Source organism: Mugil cephalus, chromosome 20 (genome assembly GCF_022458985.1).
Source record: "Mugil cephalus isolate CIBA_MC_2020 chromosome 20, CIBA_Mcephalus_1.1, whole genome shotgun sequence".
Taxonomy (NCBI): Eukaryota; Metazoa; Chordata; class Actinopteri; order Mugiliformes; family Mugilidae; genus Mugil; species Mugil cephalus.
The window spans coordinates 9,203,866-9,227,271 of record NC_061789.1 but is presented as its reverse complement, the minus strand read 5'-3'; the positions used below and the strand labels follow the sequence as shown (position 1 = coordinate 9,227,271).

Sequence of the window (23,406 nt, the reverse complement as noted above, 5' to 3'; positions counted from 1 at the left end):
CGTTTAAAATTATGCCTTAATATGCCAATAGACGACGTAACTCAAGTAAACTAAGCGAAGTGGAAATAAATTGGTCTAATACATAGGCGGATCTGCTCCTCTAAAGTGAAACCAAAGCAGGCAGAGCTCCCCCTGGTGGCTCTGTTAGTGGATGGGACAAAACTAAAACATTAAAATATGCGTCAAATATTTTTTTTCTCTTAAGGATGTTTTCTGTCATTTCGGGCTAATATAATGTTAATGTAGACCCAAGTGTTATTTATTTTTATTTTTTTAAATATAAGTACCGTTTTAGTTTGTTATTTGACGCTATAGAAACAGGATGTGGCGACCACCAGTTGCCATGCCAACCGCTCCGTAAATGATATGTAATAAATTACATGGTCTAATAGTGTGTGTCCAATAGGAACCAGAAACCAGGAAAAATCTTATTTTATTATTTTTATTTTATTTATTTTTTTCCGCATACGGAAGTGTGCATTGACTGACAGCGTTGGTGACCAATCAACGCACCATATTCAGTTCTCATCGCGTTTTGCTTACGTGGAAACCGGAAGTTCGCTTCCCCGGATGTCTTCCGGGTTGGAGTTCCTCCATCGGTTGAAGTAGTTCTGGAGGTACCATGGCTGAGGACCCTGCGCTGTCCCTCCGCATCTCGGAGATCAAGGACCCGGCGGTTCTCTTCGAGCGCTACAACACCGAGGAGATCCGCCGGATTGAACGCAAAGTCCGCGGGGAGATCGAGCAGAAGAAGGAGGAGCTGAGGCAGATGGTGGGGGAGCGGTACCGGGACCTGATCGACGCCGCCGACACCATCGGAGAGATGAGGCAGTGCTCGGAGAGTGTCGTCCGGTCAATCCAGGACATGCAGCAGTACTGCCACAGCCTCAAACAGAGCAAAGCCGGCGTGAGCAGCTGCAGACTGGAGGTGAACTGCGAACCTAGCGTTACACCTAGCGTCACCTTAGCATCATTAAACGTCATTTAAAAATGTGGCAATTCAGTGTTATGTTGTCTATATTTAAATAGTCACAACAGCTATATCATCACTTTACAACTTATGTGACCTAAAACAAAACATAGATGAGTTCGGCGTGAAAATATTGTAGCTCATAGCATCCCTGACACCATAACCCCAACTTTTAGGGATGGATTAGCGTTTGCTCTCACGCCCCTGGAACCACAAAACACACTAGGGGGCGGCAGCGAGCCAGTGCTGAAATGTGAAACTTTATTAAAATGACTCCACACATGCACCGGAATTTACGTGCAGCATTTATGAATGCAAATTGGGAATATATGCCCATAAACTGTGCATCAGTACGTTGTCTTGTGTCGCTTATTATCCTCATATTGTTGCTTATCGTTATCAAATTAAAGTATCAAGCAAGATATAAAGGTGTGCATGTGTTGTAGGGTCAGAGGCAGTGGCAGGAGAAGTTCCACACCATGGCTTCCCAGATCAAGCTCCTCTTGGAGATCCCGGAGCGCATCTGGAGCGCCATGGAGGCGTCCCAGTACCTCCAGGCCACCCAGCTCTACCTCCTGTGCTGCTACCTGCACAATCTTCTGCAGCTGGAGGCCGCCTCGGGGGCCCACTACAGCCCCGTCCTCGTCCGCTTCCCCATCCTGGTCCGGCAGGTCGCCACCACGGGACACTTCAGGTTAGTGGATGTTTACTTTATGTCGTCTTTTTGAAAGAATTAGGAACTTATATATGTTTTCTTGCAGGTCAACCATTCTGCTGGACAGCAGGTCTCTGCTGCGAGGCCGGGCAGTGTCGGATCAGGCCATCGCCGAGGCCCTGGTGTCCACCATGCTGCTGGAGGACAGCTCACCACGTCAGGCCCTGGCTGACTTCCTATTGGCCAGGAAGGCTTCCATCCATCAGCTGCTGAACCAACCACAGCATGGTATCTACTATTTGTAAAGCAGGAAGCTTTGTTTGCAGAATTTATTACTTTACGAACCTCTAAACAGAGACCAATGTGTCCAGGTGCAGGGATCAAGGCTCAGGTGTGCAGCCTGGTGGAGCTGCTGGTCACCACGCTGTTCCAGGCCTACGCCGTCTTCTATCTGCCCCCAGACGGAAGCCCCAAGTCAGGGGAGGGAGCCCTGAGCTGCGGCATGCTCTTCTCAATCCTGGAGAACGTCACTTCCACCACCAGTGCAGGTGAACGGCTCTGACATCCTGGAAATCAAGATGCTTGTTTCAAAGCAAGTTTGAATTAGCACCTGGAGGCTAATGTCCACCTTCTTTCTTTTATTTCCCTCCAGCCAAAGGCAAAAAGGTGCTGCAGGATGAGGCAAGCACCGGTAGCTGGTTCAGGTACCTGCCTCCGTCGGTCACTGAGTTTCAGCCGGCCCTCCGCACCCTGGCTCAGCCAATACAGAGAGAGCACCTGCGGGACACCCTGCAGCAATGGATCAACACGTAAGGACACGCCTCATATCCTCAGACGTTTTACCCGTTTCTACATAAAAGTTAAAAGAATTAGTTTGTGCAGCATAGAGAGAATCAAAACCCTCCTATCTGAAATTTGATCGTAGCTCTTTGCACGTTGCAGCTCGCTATATAACCCTTTCTGGTGCATTTCATGCCCGTCCGCTAATTGACTTGTTGCAGGTCTAACATACAGTTTAATTTCCACTTAACTAATTCGGCCAGTGCAACAACAAATGCCTCATCTTCATTCTGAAACTCGATACTTCCTGTGCAGATGTTTCCCCTCACAAGCCTTCCAGTAACAGGGTGTTGTAACGAACTGCTGACAAATTCTGTTGCCGTCAGAAGTTCTGTTATTTGCTCACATTATTCTGCACCGCTGACAGTTTTATTGTATTGAGCCGCAGAGGAGTCCATTTGCAGGGAGGAAGATGATAAGATATAAATCCTGCACTGAAAAAATCTGTCTAAGACCGTCTGTGAACTTAATAACCTGATCTGGTTTGCCTTCGGAAGATAATGCTACTTTGACATATAAAGTAGAACAGACTGATGCAAGTAATTTTGCATCTGTTTCAATCCTTTCCAAGTTTTTAAACTTTGCAGTTAAGCCCTAAATCAATCGATCATCTGAATCCATGCCTGGCTGGCGTCTTCTCTCTCCTCAGCTGTAAAGAGGACATCTGCCGTGGTGTTGGCAGCCTTCTGGTCTACGTCAAGAGCCTCAAGGGGCTGGCTGCCATCAGAGATGCCGTGTGGGACCTTCTGTCCACAGAATCCATCAGTCAGCACTGGGGCACCGTTTGTGAGCGACTGCTGGAGCGCCCCCTGGCTGTCTGGGATGACTTCCTGCAGCAGCTATTCCTTCGGCGCCTGCAGGTTGGTGCTCCGCTTAACATCAAGAATATTAAACCGTAACAACAGAAATATATCAATGGCTCCTTCGTCCCCAAGGCTATCACCAAAGAAGAAACCGAAGCCATCTCAGCGAGCTCAGTCCAGCTTCTCACCTCAGCTGTGCGGGATCTAGAAGACCAGACGGTCGGTTCCTCTTCGGCTGCCAACGCTGGCGCTGGTCGCGGGGCCCAGTACGAGGTGGATGTGGCGTCCTTTTTGTGGTCCGAGTCCCCGGGGGACCTGCTGAGCGACGCGGGCTGGGTCAGCGTGGCTCAGCGGGGGCAGCAGAGGAGCGGCCTGGCCATGAAGACCCAGGCTCTCACACCTTGCGTTCAGAACTTCTGCTCTTCCTTAGATGTAAAGCTGAAGGAGAGGCTGGACGACCTCCAGTACTACCTTCCTTCCCAGGACACAGGTAGGGGACATTTTAAGAGCCAGTTCATGTGTCCTCCTGACTACTTAGCGTAAAGCTGTGACTGGGTTGTGGAGGGTCTACCATTAATTCATCTTACGTTCTTTCCTTGGCAGGATCTGACTCCATCTCAGTGCCAGCCTCCTCCTCTGGACCTACCACCAACGGCTCGTCAGCCTCCTCATTTAACCGCTTCACGGACTCCCCGGCGGTGGAGGAGGCGTTGCGTGAAGGCTGCCTGGCCTGCGTTCGCCACATCCTTTCCTCCGTTCGCTCAGAATTGCCCGCCGCCTCCCCAGACTCCAGCCCCGTCCGCCTCAATTCAGTCCTGTTCATGGCCAGGTTGTGTCAGTCTATGGGTGAACTCTGCCCCAACCTGAAGAACTGCATCCTGGGGAAACAGTCCGGATCCGAGAGCGTGGCCAAGGGAACCCCGAGGCAGGGAAAGAAGCTGGGCAAAGCCAGGGCTGCCGCGGAGGTCAGTCCCGCCCAGGCCAAGTGGGCGGGGCTTAAGGAGGAGCTTCTCGGGTGCAGCATGGAGGCCTACCGCATCTGGAGCTCCGCCATCTCCAAAGTATGACACAGTTAGAAACTAAGACGTATATCTATGAAGAAAAAAACAATTTGATAAATGTACGTATTGAAAAGGTATTGGCCATAAATCTGTTAATAACAGCTCTCTCTTTTGTGACAGGTGCTGCTGGAGAAGTTCAGCGCAGGGCTGCACGCCCAGTCTGCCGGCGACATCCTAGCGACAGCGACAAACTGGGACGATCTGGAAATCCAAGAAGAGGCAGAGTCGGGGAGCAGCGTCACGTCCAAAATCCGTCTTCCAGTCCAGGTTAGCCTCTCTTAACACCGGCAGAACAGGACAGCTGTTTCTGATTTTGGGGGTCTGATCTTGCATTTTTTTTTTTTTTTCTTTTCCGTGCCTTCTACAGCCGTCTTGGTTTGTGCAGCTGTTGCTGTTCCAGCTGTGCGTTGAGGTGAACCGGGTAGGGGGTCACGCACTGCCCCGGCCCACATTGCAGGAGCTGCTGCAGACGTGTCTGTCTCAGGCCCTGAACCACTTCCACGGCCTCACACAGCAAAGCCACAGCAAGGTAACTGACTCAGACACACAGATGGAAAGGAAACAATTGGCAAAGACCAAGAAGGAAGAGATAAGATAAAGGAAAGGCGGTGGAAGGAATTGCTTAGAAGCGCTGTGAGGCTTTTAAGTTTCTCTACTTTGTTTTATTTTCCCCCCCTTCATCCTCCAGGAGGGTGTTTTCCCCATGACTCAGAACAGAGCCTTGCAGTTGCTGTTTGACCTTCGCTACCTCAACACCACACTGGGCAGCAGACCGGAGGAAGGCAAGAGTTCCCGATCCCACCAAGACCCCAGGTATGCAACTATACGAGTACGACTTTGGCAAAGCTGGACTCCCTTGTCTTTTCACTCCTTGGAATTTTTTGGCTAGTGCCGTTTCTCCCTAAGGGTTTAAGACAAAATCTACATCGCATGAAAAGTAAGTGGACAAAAATGCATGTAGGTGTGGTCAGAAACTGCAGATGGACTGGAAGTATGGCCATGCTAGGCTTCTGCAGGCGCCTGCAGGCTTCTGCAGGCGCAGGCTCGATATAATTTCCGATATGATTCTGAGGAGCTGAGCTGAGTAATAAGTCTTCCAGTGAAGCCGAGCAAAAATTCCCTAACAAACGTGGGTATTTTCAAGCAGTCAAAAATGGGAGATTTCTTTATTTCCCCCCAGATTCCATGAAGTTTGTGATTGGCTGGAGAGCTTCATCGACCCCTTCGACCTGGACGTCTTCACCCCTCCGTTAAACGCCAACCTCAACCGCCTCTCTCAGAGGACCTCGGTACTTCCACACACGCAAGACAAGTCCACACACGCGTGAACCACAGCGTACCTTTATCTTGATTAACATGGAAACACTCTATTCAAGCCTGTTAACGTCTAGCATCAGCTGATACCTCCTCGCTAATAAGCTAACGCACGGCTGTGTCTCAGGTGCTGCTGGGGCTGCTGACGGGCTCAGAGAAGCAGTTTTCCACGAGGAGCAGCAGCGTGAACTCCCAGGAGCCTTACAACATCCTTCCACTGGCCAGCAGCCAGATCAGGTTCGCAATTTTTAAAATCGTCCTTAAAACCAAACGACGAAGGCAAACATTATTTGTTGACTACATACCGTTGTGGTGGTGATGGTCAAACTGCAGAGGAAGTTGATGAAACAAAGATGGAGTTTAAACAAATTGAAGGAATGTATACATAGCATCCCAAATGGTCTGATCACATGTGGCCAGTCGTCCATGATGACTGTGAACGCAACATGCGTCCTAGCCACACTGATGGACCAGCGTCCTCTGTGAGGCAATGCAAAAGCACCCTTATGTATCTATTCAAAGGGAGGCCTTTTATCGCCAACCCCAACTAAGAAATAAGCTCAAATGAAAACATAAATGTAGTACGTATGATTACATTCCATCATTATTAACACCACATGTTTGTGCGTGAGTAAGCAGGCTTCAAATCCACGTAGCTTGAAACAGAAACAGCTTCTGGGTTTCACTTGTTTTGTTTTTTGCTTTCAGTATTTTGGTTACCAGCCGGGTCTCCAGGATGGTGCTTCAGTTTGTCTTCTCTTAAATATTTGTCCAGGGTCAACAATTGATGCAAGTTACACACTGTATGAGCAAGACCGGTTTGGTTTCTGTTTAACAAAAGAGGCTTCGTACGTAAGCCGGTGTCGCTCGTCCTGAGAAACCCGCTGGCTTCTGCGAACTGTGAGAAGCAACGTGACGATTCGCTAGAGGAGAGGGTTGTAGCTTCGAAAGTCTTCCGGACAACGACATGAGCGCTGGTTTAAGACAAACTTGAACCTGTTCTGTTATCGATTGCATTCGTGAAGATGCAAAGGGTTTCCTGTTCTTCACAAGTTCACAACAACAGACCACCTTATCCAACTTCGAGCTTTGACATTTGTGGCCAAACCACAAAAGGTTCAGAGCAGTCAGCATCCTGGGTGGAGCTACAGACAATTGGCAAGAACCTAAGCCTTGCTAACTACATACACAGATCAGGCATAACATTATGACCACTGACAGAAGAAGTAACCATCTTGTGACAATTCAGTGTTCATCTGGGAAACTTTTGGATCTGGCATTCACGTGTTACTAGGACATGTATCATCCACCTAGAACAGACTACAATATAACATACAATATAAGGAAGATGGTCATAATGTTATTCTTGATCAGTGTAGCTAGCTTGGGTACCAGTGACAGCTCACCTTCAGTTCTTTGGAAGCTCGTGGCCTTTTTCCAAACCGTTTCCAAGGACGATTTTTCAGATGGTTCTTAGGTGTTCGGGTTCTGTCACATAAGTGTTGAACCATAATGATGGACGAACTGGAAACACAGAAATCATCACGACTGCTCTGTCCTCGACAGGTTCGGGTTGCTGCCTCTCAGCATGTCCAACACACGGAAGTCAAAGTCCTCCTCCAGGGTGTCTGAAGCTCCTCACCAGGTGGTAAGTAACAAAAGACAGGTCTGCTCCGACTGACTTCTTGTGTGTATTACATTTTTTTTTTTAGTTTGGATTTGTTTTTCCTGCTTTTATGTCTTGATTTCTCTTTTCACTGTTTTGTTTTGCTAAATGTTGTGCCCTCTGCCTTTCCCAGCATTTCTGAATGCGAGAACCCCAGGCAAGTTCACCAGTGTGGGTTTATATGTGTGTGTGTGTTGGCTTGTTAGTAGTGCCTTGGTTTACCTTCGGTGCATTTGCGGTGTGAGAGTGCTTAATTGATTTTTGATGATGAATGATTAGTAATTGAACAATATTTTGTTAGTGATGCGAGGATTTCACCGTTATGTATCTCTTACTCTGAACGCTGTGGATCAAGCTGGCTTTGTGTGTTTGATAATTCATTAATAAGGATAAATTAATTAGTTAAAGTTACTGCAGAGGGATAATTTGTGCATGGATTTGGTCAAACAATCCAAGCATCGCTAGTTGAAGTGCTCTCTTCTCACTAATCACCCACTCTCTGCTTGGCCTTGTAAAGCAGCTTAGGATCAGACTAATGAAGAACTTCACAGCAGTGAACCCGTGCCATTATGACCCGTTTGATTGCAAATATTTCCTCAACAATATGATCATTTAGAAGCGAATAAAATGAAGACCATCTGAGATCAGCTCTAGCTAGCCCTAGCTTTTCTGGTTTCCCCGTTTTTCTATGACGACTACAGACGATTGCCACCTGCTGGTGTGAAGATTTATATCCTGTCACGGTGGAACGCAGCGTATGTCCCAGCTGGCCGTTGGCTGTAGTCTTTGTGGTGTGTTCAGGTGCAACTTTTTTTTGGTCCAGACCATAGACTGTATATAAATATGGACTTCGTAGAGCAATACGGCCCGAGAGCGGAGCCACACTTCCTCCAGATTCATTTGCATTTTCGTTAATAATTCGCTCTGCTCTACCTCCACCAGTTACAGGGAAATGTTGGATTACACACTGTAATGTAATGTTGTTTTTTAATGTTGTTTTCCTACTACTGCAGGCTCCGCCCACTTCGGGCTTCATTTTTGAGGTTCAGAATCCAATGGGTGATGTCACAATGGGTTTGTTCATAGTATATACAGTCATTGGCTTTGGCTTCACTTTAGAGAAGCTGTTCCTATCTTTATACAGTCTATGGTCCAGACACAGACACAGTCAGCCTTTGTGGTTGTCCAGTTCTTTGATTGTGGTTTGGTGTGTCAGAGCACTAATATTATACAGTATAATCCCCGGCTAACACGGAAGACTCCTACCGACTCTCAACTCTCCCATGCTCAGTGGACGACGTCCCCTTCGCTTAACCACCGCGTTGACAGCGTTTTCTTCTTCCACCAGGCTCCTCAACCCTCCACAGTAGCCAGCGACGACAGCTTCCGACCGGGCAGCCTCTTCCGACAGCTCGCCGACCAGGACGAAGACGCAGCGGCGACGGCTCCTTCTTTATTCAAGCTCAGCTGGCTCTCTGGCATGGCGAAATAACCCCTTTATGACTTTTTATTTGCCTTTTCAGATACTTTGTAACAAAAGAGAACACTATGTACAGTAAATATAATTTTGTCTTTTGGGAAAACGCCTCGTGTGTGGTTTAATACTTTCCGAAAGTAGAAATATTGTGTAAGGAGTATGTTGGTGTCACTGTTGCAATCACTGCAGATGGATTCAGTTCCAAACCTTGTTAAGCCACTCTAGCTACCATGCTCTGTGTCTATACACCAATCAGGCATAACATTATGACCACCTTGATAATATCATGTAGGTCTTGTGACTCATCATCAAAGAATGGACGTGGGTCTGTTTTTTATGTTATTTTGAGTTATTCCTAAACCACTTTTGTGTGTGTGTGTTTGTGTCAGTGTCATTACTATTGGTCTAGGTGGGTGGTACCTGTCTAAGTAACATCCACACGAATGCCAGGTCCAAAATCTCCCCATCAGAACATTGGATTGTCACAAGATGGTTAATGTTATTTACTTCTCCTGTCAGTGGTCATAATTTTATGGTTGATATTGCTGTTGTACATTCATATCCTTAAAGAAGAGAATATAATCTTAGCTATTTTTTAATCTGTGAAATTCTTTCGTTTATGATCCAACACTTTCAAAACTAATGATTCCTCTGTGCTAATGTAGGACGCTAAACATGCTAGCCATGCTAAACATGAGTCACTTCGCATTTATCAATTTGTTTGCTCCATTTTAAAAATGTCCAACGATCGTTTTATTTAAGAGTAATAGAGGTATGTGATGCTTTTATACAGCTTTAGTATTTCCAGACAGTTCTTCTCCCACTGGGTGGCAGCAGGAAATGTAACCTGGAACATGTAACTCGCTGAAAGAAGTTTGTGGCCGGACTAAACCAGATAGTGAGGGCTGCCAAATGACCATATGGTCACCTTGCGACATGCTCACACAGAGGTCTGATCACCCTGTGGTTGACCTGCCTCAGCTGAGGACCCGTGTCTCCTATGATGGACTATCCTTCTTATACTCCACGAGATTCCTTGTGGAAATGAAAAAATAGTGGAAGATATCGGCGATTGTCCGTGGCTCTACCTCTTCTCTACTGCTGGATGACACCATCATCCCACAGATGACTTCTCCAGCCTAACCCAAGGTAAGTACTGTGAAAAACTAGGAATCCTAAAACCTAGTCCCATCCAGTAGCTATAAAGCTTCAATTCACCCCAAAAGTAAATATGCTGCCTTTCTTCCAGACTAGTGTTATTTATACATTCAAATTCTTCTTCTTGCGTGAGTTATACCAGTCTATCTATCTACCAACCTAATTACACAACTACATCAAAGAAGCAAGCTTGATCTTAAGATCTTTATTAAATTTAGCTTTAATGTACACAATAGTGAGTTGGCTTTTTTTTCATAATCTCTTCACAATATTAACTGCACAGGGCAATAAACACAAAAAATATACAGCTACCACATGCTCAGGTGACTGCTCTGGGCCAAGCAGCTAATGGGCAGAATAAAATAACAATCTGAAAACATCTCCAAGACTAATGAAGAATCTGATTTGGATTTTGTAAATACAACATTATCGTGGTTGGTACGGAACACAAGGAAACGTTTCTATCGTCTTCTTTTTGGGTATTTACAACCTAATCCTGCGAAAAACTATGTACAGATTAGACAACGAGCCCCAGACATGGAAGAAAATCAGTGACCACACTTTTTTTGTAGCGTTAATTTTGTGTCCCTGGTTTCTTTTGTGGTCGTTTTCGTCCATTTGACAGAAAAAAAAAGTTTACGCCCACTGCAAATAGAGGCTCTGGCCTAAGGACCTGTTTACTCCCTTACCCTGTAGATCCATTAAGTTTCCCTTCCACGACAAAGTCAGGATATCTCACATTTGCTAAAACGTTTATCAGCATGAAGTATACACCCTGACGGATGAATGTCTCCTGTGTTCATGCTTTGTTTAAATGATTGAACATGCAGACACACACACACTCATGGCCGCTGCATATCTTTACTTCCTGTCTATTTTGCTCATCATGGCCTTGACATCGACCGGAGCGGAGGCGGCGGCGGCCTTGGCCTTTTCCTCCTCCTCTTGCTGCCAGAGTAGGATGGGATGGATGCCCGGGCTCCGGTTCTGAGCGTTTTGCTCCAGCTGGGCCGGACTAGGAAACAGAAATGTGATAGAGTCAAGTCATAATGAAAGTTCAGGTCTAAGGACTAATCGCTTTCTTGTGGGTAGCTGTCAGTTTGAATGGGTCAGTTAAAGAAAATTTGACTTCATCTTGGAGCAATCTCAATAATTCAATGTAAATTAGAAAATGTTTAATTTAAATTTGTGTGCACCAACCTTTTACAGCTTAAACATGCTTCTCAATCAGTGACATTTAAAATAATTACAGTGATTTATACATGGTAAAAACATGGCGGCAGCTAACTCTCAGCAAATTGGGGCTTGGAGCCAAGTGTAATAACACAAATCTAATTTTAAATGTCTGCCACATTTTCAGCAATCTGGAAGTCCAAATCACCTCTAAGAAAAAAAAGAAACATCTGACAAACAGAAAACTACAAGTCGAGCCTTGCAGACCTCTTCCTGTTTGGCTAAGTGTTGCAGAGCAACAACAGGAAAGTCAGATCAGTATCTTTGTACAGACTGACAGGTCAACACAGGTTGATGTGGTGTAATTATGTTTTTTTGGTTAAGTGGTCATGATACAAGTAAGATAAGACCCTCCGGTGTTCTTAGCTCCTGTTCAACATTTTATCCGTAACAGGAGGCCTACAATACAACACACCAGACATTATCCTCACTCAATACTAACCTGAAGTTATGAGCCTCAGGGTTCAGTGCCTTCTTCTGTATGTCTTTGTACACAGGCGACTTGAGGTAACGGAAGAAAGTGTCCTGTACCGATGATGGAAAAACCGTGAGCTCACAAATTATGGGAATTTTAGAGAAGCAATGGGTAATCAGCGAAGAGGGAGACGCACCTTTTTCATGAGCATGAAGACGTGCGTCTGTGCCGCCTCCAGCACGTAGCGGTGAGGATGGTCCAAACCTTTCACGGTCAGACCCATCGTCCTGCCATCGATATTGATCCAACGGGGAGCGCCAGGGGCCAGGAAGGTCCTGAATACACAGAGGTTCGATATCAATATGATATCAAACGACTGGAAGTCAGCGAGAAGTGGAGTGTGGTTTACTGACGGTTAGGAAATATAATACTTCAGAAAGAACCGTACACTCTTGTGCACACTCAGGCTTTTGATCTCTTGTTTCTTGACTTTGTAGAAACCTCCAAACTCAGTTCGTCCTTATATCAGTCTATCACTACTACTAGTGGTGATGGGTGGTTTAAAAAATGCACAGAGCACTAAAGAAATCCATAACAAACACACATAAGATGTCGAATTCAACCGTTTATTCGTCTTACTTGAAGATGGACTCAGCTTTTGTCGACATGGAGGATGCCGTGCCCAGTTTCAGTTCTTCAGCTGCTTCCCAGAAAGCCAAGTTCTCACCTGGTGTTCACATAAGCACATGAAATCAGAGCAGATTACAGATCCTGAGGAATCTCTGATTTTTCTTCTTTTAATTATGGAATTTATTTTATTTTATTTTTTAGTGAAGCTAAAGTGAAGCTAGCAAAATTGACTTCTACAAAATTATCACCAAACATGGAGAACTACTAGCATTCCCATACTGTTTTCTATCTTTAATGGATAGTTTTCCTTCAAAAGACAACATTGAATGCATCAAGTATTCCTCCAATATTCAGAGTAAAACCACTTTAATCAATTCAATGGACTCCAGGTAAAGGACCTTCTCTGTACTGACTAAACTCAGATTTTGACAGAACACCTCTTAAACAATAAGTTACTTTGAGCATGTTAGCTTGCTAGCATGCTAAAATGCTAAAACAAATAATAATAATAAAAAAAAATGGTGACACACATTATACCTGCTAAACGGCAAGTTTGGTTTTCTCACTGAGTGCAGGATAGCATGATAGCATTAGCCTAAGCTACTCAATGTTTAGTACTAACAACAAATGCTAACATGCAAAAAGTCTCAAATGAAATGCATTACATTTTATTCCCATCAGAATAAACAGTAATTTATTGATAAACAGTTGTTGCCCTGGAAATTGCTATAATGAACAAGATGAACTTGCTAAAGGTAGAATGCATATGTTGTTTTCTGCAAATAAGAACTGTAAAACGTCCCTCATATGATTCAACCTTTCGTACTGTCAAAGTGTTTTCAGTGTTTTTAAAGTCTGGTGACATACCGCTGAACTCCTTCTTGAGGAAGATCTTGAAGTCGTCTCGGCCTCGCAGGTCGCTCAGCAGCTCAAACAAGCTGAAGGACCAGCGCTCCACTCGCATCTTGGTGGGAACTTCAACTCTGAGCACAAACACAGGTTCACAAAGTCACTCACGAGAAACTCTCATCGCTTTTTAAGCAGGGGTGTCACTACGATTTAAGAGCACGGGAGGCTTAGCCCCCAGGAGATGCACAAAATGTGAGGGAACTTGTGAGCTTACAGCTAACAAAGACTGAGAATTTATTTATTCACTTATTTAGTTAGTCATTATTTCAGTCTATTTTTAAACACGTTGCCTAACGGAGTATTCATGATTCACATTTACAGACATTAAACTGTGTGAAATACGGTGCAATTTTTTGAACTTGTCTTTTGAAATGTCTCTTACAGGCAGTATAAACTGCCTGGGACTTCCACCAGTCAGGAAAAACTGAAGAAGTCTTCCATATGAGAGGTAAAAGCATCATAGGAAACTCTTACAGTGTGGTTATCTTGTTTTTGAAGTATACTGCTTTACCACTTGCACATTTAAATGTTAGAACCTGGATAAGCCCTTATTGGATACATAACATAAACATGAACAACAGTTTCAACCTGTTTTTAATAGAAAGAATTAAATATACTTGACAGTTTTGGGGAAAAAGCTTGAAAAAGGTGACCTGGAGAAATCAGGTGAAGGGACACCGGTTTCCAAAATAAGGTCAGGGTGGGAAATAAACATTATTCTATGGCCAAAAAATAAAAAGCGCCTCTAAGCTACTACACAAGCTGACTTTGTGTAACAGATGGATAAACCCACTGGATTTCTGGGTTTGGATTTGCAGGTTTGAACTTCAAACTGGGTGGGGATGATGGCTGCCATTTTGGCTGTGCTTGACTCCGCCTCCACTCAGATATTTACAAAAATGGGCATGAGGTTGACAAGCCAAATAAAGTGAAAATAAATGAATATGCCCACCTAGCGTTATGCTAACTGAGGCTATCTAGCTAGGTGAGGTGCTAGCACCTCGTTTTAAGCTCGTTGTCCCACCTCACATTACTTAGAAAAGAATTTGAGGGTTTTTTTATTGACAGACTTGTGATAACTTGGTTAAAATTCTACTTAGTTTGGGTAGAGTCTGGCTCATGCTGACTCTCCACAGGAAGACCAATCAAAACGGTTGCTTAGCTACTGGTGGCATGTATACATGTATGTACATATATTTCACATTCACTCATTGCTCGACCTCACACCTTCTCATGTTGAGAGTCCAGTACGCATCATGGTCTGTTTGCCAGGGGTTGCTAGGTAGACAGGGAGCCAGGAATGGGTCGTGGTTTTTGTAGGTTGTGACGTACTTGACCAATCTGTAAAAACAGAACTATTATTAGACTTTTACCACAACAGGAACTTGCCAATGCAACAGTCATCCTGGGTTCTGCTTTTGAATTAGTCTTAGGAGACAACTAAATAAAGACCCAACTTTGATCAAACTCAGAGGTCAGAAATGTCGAACTTCAGCATTCAAAATGTGAAGTTGGACGTTTTCCATGAGTTGTAAAGAATGACTGTAATGATGAGTAATTAGAAGACAAACATGAAGTACCAGAGGAACTTACGCTCCGATAGACACACTAGACTTGACTTTTGACCTCATGATGGCTTGTTGGTAGAAGATGTTCTAGAGCAAAACAGGAATTAATTAATTACTAATGTTAATGTTTTATTATATATACATATATATTGTTATTAGACATTTTGTTGTAACTTACCATGCGTCTGTACTGGTCAAAGGTGATTTTCTGGGAGACAAGAAGATATAAATTGTTTAAACAATCACCCAGGTGAATTTAAGTCATATGACTGTGAAATGTCACTATTAAATATCAAACAATACAGAAAAAATATTCTAAAGCTACTGATCTGCTGAAGCACAAACAGGCGGAATTTAAAAAAAAAAAAAAAAACTAAACAGTAACTTGCAATTTTTAGTGCCATATATAATACAATATAATCACTCCGTAAATCCAGATTATATTTTTTGCCAATTCACGATCAGTTCATGTTCAAATTTTAGACAAATAATAACAACAACAATAATAAGAGGAAAAATACTAAAAACTGCAAGGTGTTCAAGTTGCTTAATTTCCTGGAGGGAGTTAACTTAAATTTCCACATCCACACCACAACACCAAACATTCACAGTGGGATCCAAAGACCCAAGACCACCTGTCAGTATATTTTCCATGTGTTTAAAACTTAATACAACATTAATTTTTTTATTTTAATGGCTACTGACAAAGAGCTTCTTGTCTTGAACGGCTTCAAAGTTTCCAGTGTCCACTGGGTTTGACCTTTTTTTTCTGTCTTCCACAGTGAATTGCTAGCATATTTTAGCTCACCCACTCTGTATGTTTATCTCAGTTCAAACAGTTTAGAGGCACTGAGACAATTGTACAGTATCAGCTTCAGAAAGGACCTTTGCAGATTTGACTCTTATTTCATGATGAAGATACCTTTCCTCTTACTTCTGACTCCCTCACTTAGTTAAGATGGATTGTTTTCCCATAGTTGTTCTGGTGTAAAACTTAAGGCACAGATGTATTTAAAAAGCATAAAAAAATATGACAGATGCAACATGGTCTTAGTTTTTGGACCCCACTGTGTTTGCGCACGTTAATATACTAGATATTTGTTTTTAGTCTCTCATCTTCATTGAAGTAAAGAGACCTGTTTGAGAGAAGGAACAGAAAGGAAAAGAAAAGGAAGAATGTAATGAATAAAATGAAATTCATCCTGCACATGTAGAGAAAGATATAGAGAAATATTTCAAAATGTTCAAGACACTGTGTTAAAGCCTCAGCCAAATGCAAAAATAAAAATAAAAAAAACACCAAAATGGGCCTAACAGCGCCAGTGCTTATACCCTTTGACTGAATATATTATTTTATAATTTTATATATTGATTTATTCAAATTATTTATAGGGATTTGACTAAATAATTGCTGGCTAGGCAGTGTTTCTTAGAGACTGACTAAAAACTATAGACAAAAAAATAAATGGATGTGTGTGTCTAAGAAAGGGTTTGGAACAGATTTTGTTTGGGGGATTTTAATCCAATATAGAATCTTAAACACTGGTTCCTCGCAAGAACCAAATATCCGTTGGATCTAAATGAATGAACTTTGGAGAACAAACAAGAAAAAGTGGAGAAACTGTGGTTTGAAATGATGGCTGAAATGAGTTGCATTATTACAGGGTGAGGTGGTAACTGAAGATGACTCAGCGTCTCTAAGTGGATGTGTCGATAAAGATCAGTCCCACGGTGTTTCCGAAGAAGGTAAGCTCCAGTAAGTTTCTTAAAAGACCAGCTGATTTAAATCTGTGTGTGTGTGTGTGTGTGTGTGTGTGTGTGTGTGTGTGTGTGTGTGTGTGTGTGTGTGTGTGTGTGTGTACTGACCTATTACCTCCTCTATATTGGGATCTAACAGCCGCTCTGGGGTAGCGTCCATAGCGCTGTGAGTGCGACGCTGGATTCATAACAACGTGATAAATGTACAGTTAATACATGTGTACGTCTGGTTTAATTGGGACTTTGTTTGTCTAGATATAAATAAATATATATATGGAAAAACCACACAGAGAGTCACACACACTGACCGGAGGCTTGTTCACGATCCAGTAAGCCCTCTCCTGGCAGTCAAACACGACACGGTCGGGCTTCTTCCTCTCCTTACCCGCTCTGACACACACACATGCACAAGGGAAAATGGGAAGTGGTGTGTAAGTTAAGAGGAACAAATCTTTCAAAACATAAAACTAACTATGAAAGTGCTGATTGCGTTCACAGTGATCAGCAGACCCGATCACGCTCCAGAGCGAGGAAGGCTTCTGGAGGGACATGAGAAAATGCAAAAAAAAAAGCTGACCAAGCAGTTTGTTATCTGCATCTACAGATTCAAATACGCTATTAATCATTCGCAAAACAGAAATATTACTGGCTGCTTGTCACGTCTCTTAAGGCGGACACATCAAACAAAGAACTACTGATTGTAATGTTGCACTTGAACACACCGCAAATGCTGCAGCCAGCAGTTCATTTTTGGCTATATTTTTCTTCTGCCAGTTGAAAAAGGATGATAGGGATGAACAACTGATGACAGACGTCCAACTAGTGCCAATAGTTTCTGACATACTATAAAAACTAGGGTCACAACCACTCATCAACAACCCAAACACTGACCCAAAAATTGATAATTTACGTATGTGCTTTATGTGTCACGATCTGTGAGGTAACTGGCTACCCCAAAATCAATCTTTTAAAAGCTGTATTAGTTCCACCTACTTGTATTGTTCAGTGGCTTGCATCACAATAAAGTCCCACTTGTGGTTGAGCCATTCATGGAGGTGGTTGTAATGTGCCTGTTAAAAACACAAAGACAGGGATTCATTAATATACAGGATAAGATGTTACAATCAGTTGTGCCAAGATCTGAGGCAAAACACATTTAGAAGCCCAACCAGCAGGCTAGCAGTCAGCTACTAGCTAGCAGCCAACAAGAAGACACCAGCTAACTAGCCTAGCCAATGGGAGTAGGCAGTATGTGGCACATCGTTGGGCTTTTCAAGTGGGCACCTCCCTTCCTTCACCGATGTTTCGTTAAGGTAGGCCCACCCTGAGGTCACCCACCTCCATGCTGCCACCACACAACAACACAACTTTCAACCACAGAGAGATTAGCGAACTGCTATTCAGCAAAATACGAAATTGTGTCGGTCCAGTGTTCGGGAGGGAAGGGAAGGGGTGGGATGAGGATACAGACCCTGGTTCATGTAGGAGACATCAACACAAAATCACCAACGAACTTTGACTACTATCCAAAATTAATGTGCTACACATGCACACTCAAAAAAAAAAGGAATTGTTGTGCGTCTGCATGTACCTGTTCATAGGGCTCCAACATGCCTTTCTTGCGGATGTTCCTCTTTGCCAAGTAAATGGCTGCAATCACACCACAGGAAAATCACTGGAAACCATGGTTACGTGATAGGCAGTGCAGGTTTTACAGTAAAATGTTGTACCCACCATAATCAGTGTCGTCTGGAACCCATTTCTGGGTTGGCCAGAAATACGGGGTCTGAAAAAGTTGAAATTTTAAACGGTCAGCAATGTTCACAAGACTGGGCAAAGTTTGTGTCCCTTTAAAAATCGTGCCATGTAGAAATAGGAGCTCTGTAAAAATGAATTTACAAGAATTTTTTTGAAACAAAGGCAAATGGACTTTTTTGGGGGGTTTCCTTGGAAGACGTTTCATCCAAGTTGGGAGGACACTCGAATCTCATGTGACAAGGGTCATCTTCTCTAGGTAAAACATATTGGCTATTGTTCTCAAAAGAGTGTCCCTTGTCCTTCCGGTGTTGGAGGACCACGGTTCACACCTTAAGACTGGAGTTTCTACCCATTACTGGGTCATTAGAGTGTCATTTGATGGAGAAGGAAAACAAGACCAGAACAAATTCCTACGATCACAGATGAATATCTGGTTGATCCAGACCCTAGTCAAGTGAGTTTCAGGTGATACTCGTACTAAAACCTTCCCACCAGTCCTTTAGAGCTGCACCCAGCAAGTCTAGTTGCTTTTGTTTCATCCCTTTATAGGTAATGGACTGTCCCAAAAGTTGCATCCTTTCCAGAAATCAATATCATGCATTTTATATGAACTTGATAATGAAACATAAATGTCCCTTCTTTAATGAATATATCCAGTAATACTAAAGAAAGGCAATGGGACTTGTGGAGTTTCTTGCACAGCTGCCTTTCTTATGCGTTTTTCAGATAATACCATGACCTTTGTGTTTGAATGTTCATGATATGGTGTCACAACCTTTACCACATGGCACCGCATTGAGATCTGAACGCTAATAATGATTTTCATAGCTGGGTGCTATTGCTTCGATCCCAACACAAGATGTCTTTAAGTTTAAAGGGAAAAAAAATAATAATAGCCAAAATATTCCCATTGATCTGTGCAGAAATAAATCTGGGCGTTCATATAGTAAATAGTGAACTTCATCAGAAGCTACAGCTACAGATTGCTAAGAACAAACTGAAGTTTGGTTTGACCTGGAAGCGGTAGAGGGTGGCGTCGTTGCACATGACCAGCTTCTTGTGGTTCTGCAGGGGGTAGATGTAACCATAAGCCACTAGCATAGTGCCAAAGACCTCGGCTTCTGATACACAAACAACAGGATGTAGAGGAAGGGTTAATGAATCAGATGAGTCAGCAAACATTATTCTGATGTTGTTAACCGCCACATGTAGATGTGTCGCGCTTTAGTGACATAGGTGTGATTTCCGTAGAAGATTGTACCTTCTTTCGTGATCTTCATCTTGTTGGCAATCCATGCGATTACGTCACTGCCTGTGAACCAAAGAAATATATTCAGAGAATTTCCCACACAACTTCACTACACTGTGTCGATTTTTCTTTTACTATTTGTCTCTTGTTTCAACATAGAAGTTGCCTTTACGATAAGAAAGGAGTTAAGTGTTGTCCCTCAAATTCAAATAAATTTTAGTAAAGCCAAACCCGAACCCTTTCTTCAATGAAGACAAAAGCCGCGCACGAAAAATTGTGGTGATGCTACATTCACACAATGATTGTGTCTGAATTCTTGTCTGAAGTCTTGTCTGACAAGTACACTGTCTGAAATCTAATTGTCGCTCAAGATGTTGTCAGATTTCGTTTAGAAAGTAACCAGTGAAGCTAACTTGTACTATGGGTTGACGAGCTAGCGCATCCGTCATGTTGCTACCTAGCCAAGTGACAGTTTGTTGCTTCATATTGCCAGCAACCATTAAAAAAAAAGACTTTAAGCCCATTGTTTTTTTTTTTTTGTTGCAGCTAGTTTAAATACAGCATTAGAAAGTATGGTGCACAGTTACCAAGACGTTTAGTCCATTTCACCTCAAAAAAAATACACGGATCTCTATTAATTTGATGTACTGCCTTGTCAACACAATATTGGGGCATTTGCTGAAGTGCAAAACTGAATCCCCAGATGTTCCCAGTGCAATGCTGCCTCAAATGAGATGAAAAGTGATATAATGAGCTAAAGCTAAAAACTTTCATTCTATAGTAACAAGAAAGTATGTCATTATACCATATAAAGATATGAAAGCTGCACAAAATGAAAATATAATAGCAGAAAATTTCATAATTTAAAGTATATCTTTTTTTTAATTCCTAGCTCAGTCTTCCCTGAGTAACACACCAGTCACATTATTGTGATGTCACATGTGCTATGACAACACATAGTAATAAGTTACTTCTAACTAATCCTTTTGTAAACTGGAGGTGTTCTCAGAATAATCAGTTCACATAGAGGTCATGGCTCCTGTCATTTCCCTTTACTTGCTCTTGCACCAGATTAAAAAGCCACTGTGACTCCTAAGGCAGAGGTCAAATCTCATCCAATTGTAGGCTGCCTTATTTAGCCACCGTTAGCAGCTTAGGCATGGGGGCAGCCTGTCGCTCTCTTTTCACACCGTCTGGGCTTTAGATAATACAAATGAATTTACGTATATAGATTTAATGCACCTCTGGTTTTCATTCTCGGCACAGTAAGACATGAGAAGGAGATTGGACAGATGGTTCAGTAAACAAGTAAATAACAGGTCCTTAACAATTATAACGGGCTTTATAAATACAACACAATCCAATGTCAGTACACGCTAAACCGAACAGGAAGTCAGCCATTTTGAATTTACAGTGCCATTTTAAGAATGTTTTTTTTTCTTTTTTCTATTTTGTCAAAGGTATCTGATCAGCTTTAGATATAGAGATAAGATGATGGGACCTGTATATTTCAAACCCTGACAGATACTTTTATTTATTCATGTGTCAAACTGACACATGACACACTTGAGGAACTTCTCTGCTGGTGTCACACTGAATGTGTCAGTTTGTGCTTCAGTCTCACCGGTAATGACATGTGGGATGGTAGTGACGTTAAGTTTCTGCTCTGAGCCTTTAACTCCACCTTTTGGGTCCTGCATCTCCACCACAATGGCCTCCACCTGGAAGCAGAAGGACAGCGATCAGCATCCAAAACATTAAAGAAAGTACAAATATATTCACAGACCTATTCATGGTGCTATTGTTCACACCTGCAGTAATGATGGCTTACACAAAATATAATATTTAATTTCTTCTAATAATGTATTACTTGATTGTTAGAGATATTTTGTAACCACTGCATGCTGTAAAAAAAGAGCTGCATTAACCACTAACAGATTAATACAGATTTGATTATATGAGCAAAAAAAAAAAAAAAAGGAAATTTCAGTTCATGATATTCCACCATTGACAAGACACTCGTGACATGTGATGTACGTGTAACCAAGGTTGTTATTAGTCTGTGACAGAGATGAACTTCTGGTACATGGGGTAATTACAGAAACACTGTTGACACACTGTATTTATAGCATTTATGACAGTCGCTCATTCACTTCCCTGCTCCGAGCGCTCTCTTCGACTCCTTCCAGTTTTAGGGATGATTGACTCATGGAACCTTGGTTACATTAGTAACTTTGTCCTTTTAGCCATATTCCTACCCTGCTCTGTCTTTGTTCCTTCTCTTCAGCTCTAGTTAACAATCATCGTTGGTTAATGTACAATGCACTGGTATACAGTATCATAATAATAATGTCTCTACACACACCAGAATATACAACCGCTCATTTGTGTATGAAGAGGTTACACTTTAGCTTCATTAGAGGCACGTTTCTATATTTGCTGCCCACATGTAAGCACATTGGTGTTTCTTCTTCTTTTTCTTGTTCCTCTGTTTCTTCATCTTCTTCTTTTTTGCTCACTATTCTTCTGTACAGCGTAAGACTTTGCCACCTTGATAGTGACATGCTGCACAAAAATATGTTATTTATAATAAAACTTACTAAAAAAGTACTTGGACTGCATATAAGTCTGCATACACTATCCACATAGTTATAGTTAGATGTCACACATAGTACATTATTTCAGTAGTCTATATTATTATCTACTTTATTTTTTTTTATTAATTACTATTATTTTCCTACTTTAGTTTTATTCTCTTATGGAGAGATTCAGATCCAGGTAAACTCAGGTTATGCCTCTAAGTACTTTCAACTGTAGTGACATCTGACTGCAGAGCAGCAAAGCTGATTGGCTTTAAGGTGGTATTACAGATTTTCTTTAACAGGCTTCTGCTCTGTTGCTGAAAAACAAATCATGGGTGAATCTCATGCAAATCTACATGAACTTAATCAGATCCTATACTCCATAGGAACTGCTCTCTTCCTTATAATTTGGAATGGACTGAGTAAGAGAAACTGGACTGTTAACGAACTGCAAACTAGATATTCAGAGGTTGAACTGAACTAGAATTAACAATTCATATATCATTTAAACTCTTCCAAATATAATCTTCAAATATGATAGAATCAACACGTGTTACTGACAAAATACTGACAAATTAGGACAATAATAACACAATCCACTCACCTTTTTGAGGCAGTGGATTCGAGACCGGAAATGTTGTACCCGGTTGACACGGAGAGTTCTGACAGTCATGTTTACGGACGGATGAAGACCAAATCAGATGTGAAAAATCAAAGCAAAATCCCAGTGGGAAATATATTCCAGTTACAATAGGTGAAGCTCCCGACAGGCACGTGAGTGCATACAGTGGACACGAGCACACCCCACCTCTGTGTGGATGAGGAGACGATGAAGGGAAGGACGGATTTATCCACCAATCAGCTGAAGGAACTTACTGTCTCACACTCCAGCAATCCCAGAGACAGGAGACTCAGTGGGTGGTGAGGTTTGTGTTTGGTGTTGTGACTAAATGATATTCTTCATTATAGTTTTTCAGGCCAAGGACCCCCCAAAGGGTTAGGGTTCGACACTATAGGGTTAGGGTTAGGGCTAACCCTTACAAATGTTATCTATATTAAATTCGGCTTAGTGCTATTTTTAAATATACATTATTATTTTTTTACATTTAATAGTAAGCTATTCAAATAATAGGTTCAAGTATGATTTTTTTTTTATTATTTAAAACATGTGCAACTGCCGTAAACATAAACATACTCCACTGTTAGCTTCTCTTTTGCTAATATTGCTTCTGGATTTCACCTGGGGACTGAATAGGCTCTCGGGCGATTGCAGGGACCCTGACAAAGTCAGCGTTTGATATGTGGCCTTGTGATTGACTCAGCAGCAATAGGGGCGGGGCCTACTGTGTACAGGAAGTTG

General features: G+C 42.5%; 2 protein-coding genes across 5 annotated transcripts; one reads left to right on the top strand and one right to left on the bottom strand.

The window, feature by feature from the left end:
* Positions 1 to 558: 558 nt before the first annotated feature.
* cog1 (component of oligomeric golgi complex 1) lies at positions 559 to 8,892 on the top strand. 3 transcript variants are annotated; one of them, XM_047572171.1, is made up of 16 exons: positions 559 to 928; positions 1,417 to 1,664; positions 1,732 to 1,913; positions 1,997 to 2,173; positions 2,278 to 2,434; positions 3,115 to 3,325; positions 3,401 to 3,758; positions 3,869 to 4,329; positions 4,450 to 4,596; positions 4,697 to 4,858; positions 5,018 to 5,142; positions 5,510 to 5,618; positions 5,771 to 5,880; positions 7,210 to 7,291; positions 7,443 to 7,466; positions 8,658 to 8,782. In XM_047572171.1, the coding sequence occupies exons 1-15, from the start codon at positions 623 to 625 to the stop codon at positions 7,449 to 7,451; spliced, it is 2,844 nt and encodes a 947-aa protein (XP_047428127.1). In that variant the 5' UTR covers positions 559 to 622; the 3' UTR covers positions 7,452 to 7,466; positions 8,658 to 8,782. The 3 variants fall into 3 exon arrangements, with proteins under 3 accessions (XP_047428127.1, XP_047428125.1, XP_047428126.1); XM_047572169.1 differs by lacking the exon at positions 7,443 to 7,466 and having other exon boundaries at positions 8,658 to 8,892; XM_047572170.1 differs by lacking the exon at positions 7,443 to 7,466 and having other exon boundaries at positions 560 to 928; positions 3,872 to 4,329; positions 8,658 to 8,892.
* Positions 8,893 to 10,134: 1,242 nt separating this feature from the next.
* rgs9a (regulator of G protein signaling 9a) lies at positions 10,135 to 23,048 on the bottom strand. 2 transcript variants are annotated; one of them, XM_047572173.1, is made up of 17 exons: positions 22,651 to 23,044; positions 21,089 to 21,185; positions 19,477 to 19,527; positions 19,230 to 19,336; positions 18,192 to 18,243; positions 18,049 to 18,107; positions 17,451 to 17,527; positions 16,766 to 16,847; positions 16,573 to 16,635; positions 14,878 to 14,907; positions 14,725 to 14,786; positions 14,359 to 14,472; positions 13,090 to 13,205; positions 12,232 to 12,319; positions 11,789 to 11,927; positions 11,620 to 11,702; positions 10,135 to 10,959 (listed from the first exon to the last, which is right to left on the bottom strand). In XM_047572173.1, exons 1-17 carry the CDS (start codon positions 22,717 to 22,719, stop codon positions 10,806 to 10,808), a joined length of 1,443 nt encoding a protein of 480 aa, XP_047428129.1. In that variant the 5' UTR covers positions 22,720 to 23,044; the 3' UTR covers positions 10,135 to 10,805. The 2 variants fall into 2 exon arrangements, with proteins under 2 accessions (XP_047428129.1, XP_047428130.1); XM_047572174.1 differs by lacking the exon at positions 16,573 to 16,635 and having other exon boundaries at positions 22,651 to 23,048.
* Positions 23,049 to 23,406: the final 358 nt, after the last annotated feature.

Excerpts from the sequence above, each read along its gene's own strand:
- cog1 (XM_047572169.1), top strand. The coding sequence starts at position 623 with ATGGCTGAGGACCCTGCGCTGTCCCTCCGCATCTCGGAGATCAAGGAC. Across the intron at positions 3,326-3,400 it reads TATTCCTTCGGCGCCTGCAG|GCTATCACCAAAGAAGAAAC; the intron begins GTTGGTGCTCCG and ends TTCGTCCCCAAG. Across the intron at positions 4,330-4,449 it reads GGAGCTCCGCCATCTCCAAA|GTGCTGCTGGAGAAGTTCAG; the intron begins GTATGACACAGT and ends CTTTTGTGACAG.
- rgs9a (XM_047572173.1), bottom strand. The coding sequence starts at position 22,719 with ATGACTGTCAGAACTCTCCGTGTCAACCGGGTACAACATTTCCGGTCT. Across the intron at positions 19,528-21,088 it reads CATCCCACATGTCATTACCG|GCAGTGACGTAATCGCATGG; the intron begins GTGAGACTGAAG and ends TTTGGTTCACAG. Across the intron at positions 13,206-14,358 it reads TGGACTCTCAACATGAGAAG|AGTTGAAGTTCCCACCAAGA; the intron begins GTGTGAGGTCGA and ends GTTTGTGCTCAG.